This window comes from Penaeus vannamei, chromosome 21 (assembly GCF_042767895.1).
Source record: "Penaeus vannamei isolate JL-2024 chromosome 21, ASM4276789v1, whole genome shotgun sequence".
NCBI classification, from domain to species: Eukaryota; Metazoa; Arthropoda; class Malacostraca; order Decapoda; family Penaeidae; genus Penaeus; species Penaeus vannamei.
In genome coordinates, this window is record NC_091569.1 from 14,276,897 (window position 1) to 14,279,501 (window position 2,605).

At 35.3% G+C, this 2,605-nt stretch overlaps 1 protein-coding gene across 4 annotated transcripts in view; it reads right to left on the bottom strand.

The window, feature by feature from the left end:
• Positions 1-742: 742 nt before the first annotated feature.
• SkpA (SKP1-related A) overlaps positions 743-2,605 on the bottom strand; it is a 9,080-nt gene continuing 7,217 nt past the window's right edge. For all 4 annotated transcript variants that reach the window (XM_027363906.2, XM_027363907.2, XM_027363908.2 and 1 more), the window contains exons 3-4: positions 2,054-2,229; positions 743-1,654 (exon numbers count right to left, since the gene is read on the bottom strand). In XM_027363906.2, coding sequence (XP_027219707.1) covers positions 1,445-1,654; positions 2,054-2,229 — 386 coding nt within the window. In that variant the 3' untranslated portion in view covers positions 743-1,444. The remainder of the gene's footprint in view (positions 1,655-2,053; positions 2,230-2,605) is intronic.

The window sequence follows — 2,605 nt, forward strand, 5'->3', positions numbered from 1 at the left end:
AGACAGCTGCTAAAGTGTGCAGTTACCGACACACTCAACATTTTTCCACTTTCTTACAAAGAGTGTAAACGTTTCCCTTACTTTATTTCATGAGTACCTTCTATGCTATAAATCCTTTGATACTTGCAATTTTATGAAGTATTTTGTATTAAATTTTCAAAGTCACTTTTCCACAAATCATATTCCTTTAAACATTGGAAGGGCAGGTCACGTTGTTGTACTGTTCTTTAAGATAGAATGAAGCTGATCTACTTAATTTTTTCTTATCTATTACAAAGCATGTTTTCCCCACTCTTGAAAGAAAGTAGGTTTAGCTGCCTGTAATCTCAGAAGCTAGTCTTTACTATGAGAAATAAAATTAATATAACACTAATGTGAACAGCAGCTTTGTATGAAAATAAAAAAAACATTTGAACTACACAAATCCCTGAAAACTGTACTGGTTCAGATTTGAAAACACTTGTGCAAAGATGCTGTGTTGTAATCAAAGTATAAGTGTTGATCAATGTTTTGCTTAAGAACAATGTTTGCATGTGAGGTCACAGAAATATCCTGTATACAGCAAAATGTTTAAAAACGGATAATCAGCTTATACACTAAAATAGTAGGTCTCTTTCACAATACCTTTGCCACACTCAAATATCAATAACATTTACATACTAATTATATCATGAATCAGGATGATAATTTGTAAAGTAGCATTTGCTGTGCATGTGTTGTTTGGAGGTTAAAAGAGGACTAGAAAATATGAGGGTTTTATTGAAAATTGAAATGGGAAATGTCATTTACTGAAACTGACATATTCCTCAACAGTTATTTGGTCAACATAAAGATATAAAACTGTTAAACAGGTTTAATAGCATTGCAGATCATCTGATACAAAGTGTTTGAGCTACAGTTTTCCTGCTCAAGCAAAACGAAGTAGATGCAACACGTTGAGGAGAAAAATTACACAAAAATAAAACAATGGACAATCAACTTTACCAAATTAGTCTATAATGAGGTAACAATGTTGAAAAGAATAAAACAATAATCATTCATCTCTCTTTGACATCATAATCTCCTCAAGTAATATATATCAAAAGATACAATGCTTTAAAGTACCACATGATGAGCCCTTACACTGACCTAATGGTAAATCTATAATAACATCAGTAAACCACATGATTAGATCAATATATATGCTATCTCAAAGAGATCAATGCATAACAAGGAAGAGAAAAATAACCTCTACTCTCACAGGTCTACACTTAATTAAAGAGTGTTGTAAAATAAGGAATAAATAAAGAATCCTTACATTCTGGCAAAAAAAAGAATTTCCATAAAATATCCCGGTTATAGAATTGGCATAAAATTTTTCTTTTCCTGTTCTTTTCTTTCAAAGTCTCTTCACTATATGTAATCCACTTTCTCTATAAACACCTCTGGATCTATCATTTCCTTTCTACTTCTCCTCGCACCACTCGTTCTCCTTGCGCACCTGTTCCTCCTCAGAGGGTGTGAAGTCGTTCTTGATGTTAAAGGTCTTGCGGATCTCATCAGGCGTCTTTCCCTTGATCATATTGGCTACGGTCTTGCATGTCACATCCAACAAGCCCTTGATGTCAAGGTAGTTTGCAGCCAGGATCAACTCGAACAGTGTGCCTTGGTCAACCTGGCAAGAGATAGAAGGAGAAAGGTTTTTGATGACAGGTTTTCATATATTCTTGTTGAGCAGAGAGATACAGAGGGAGAGGAAGGGAGGGAGGTAAAAATAGAGGAAGGGAGGGAGGTAGAAATGAAGAAAGTGGAATAGGAAGGGGGAAGCAAGGGGAAGAAGGAAGGGGCAAGGGAGAAAGAAGTGAATGCGGTAGAGGGAGTGAAAAAAAAAAGGGTAAATGGAGGAAAAAAGACAGGTTATGGGAAGAGCATGAAGACATTGAAGGAAAATCCAGTAACAGAATGGAGAAAAAGAGAATAGCACATCAAGTGTGAAGAATATTAGACGCATTTTCATCATATGTGGCTACCATTGTGTCAGACACAAAACAACGAGCTATGGCCTTGAAAATACCTTCAAGAAATCTGCATCCCAGGAGGAGATGTCATCTGTTCGCTTTTCTTTATTGTCGTCATCGTCAGGGAGTGGAGGGTCGTCCTTGTGGTATGTGCACCACTGGATCACCTTCTTTAGGATGGCAGCATTTACATTAGGCAGGGGTACCACTTCCTCCTCATCTTCGTCCATTCCTGAATGAAAAATATGGGAATAAATTTGAAGAAACCATTCAGAGACAGAAGTGCCATAATTAAAATTCTTTCCGATTCCCTCTTTATATTTTGACCAAAATTTACCTCTATACTAATCATAAAAAATATATCTATCAACTGTTATTACTGTTCTGAAACACTGCTCTATAATATAACTTATGTGAAAATACAGCTCACATACAGAAATGATAAATTCTAAGACATTATTTAAGCACAAATTCTAAAGTGTTATTTATGTTTACTATGCAAATCACCTTGAAACTTCCAATGATATGTCAAAAATGGCTTACAACTAGAGTCAAACTTCATAGTGACACAAGGTTACATAATTACCACAGCCTCGGTACTTTTACAA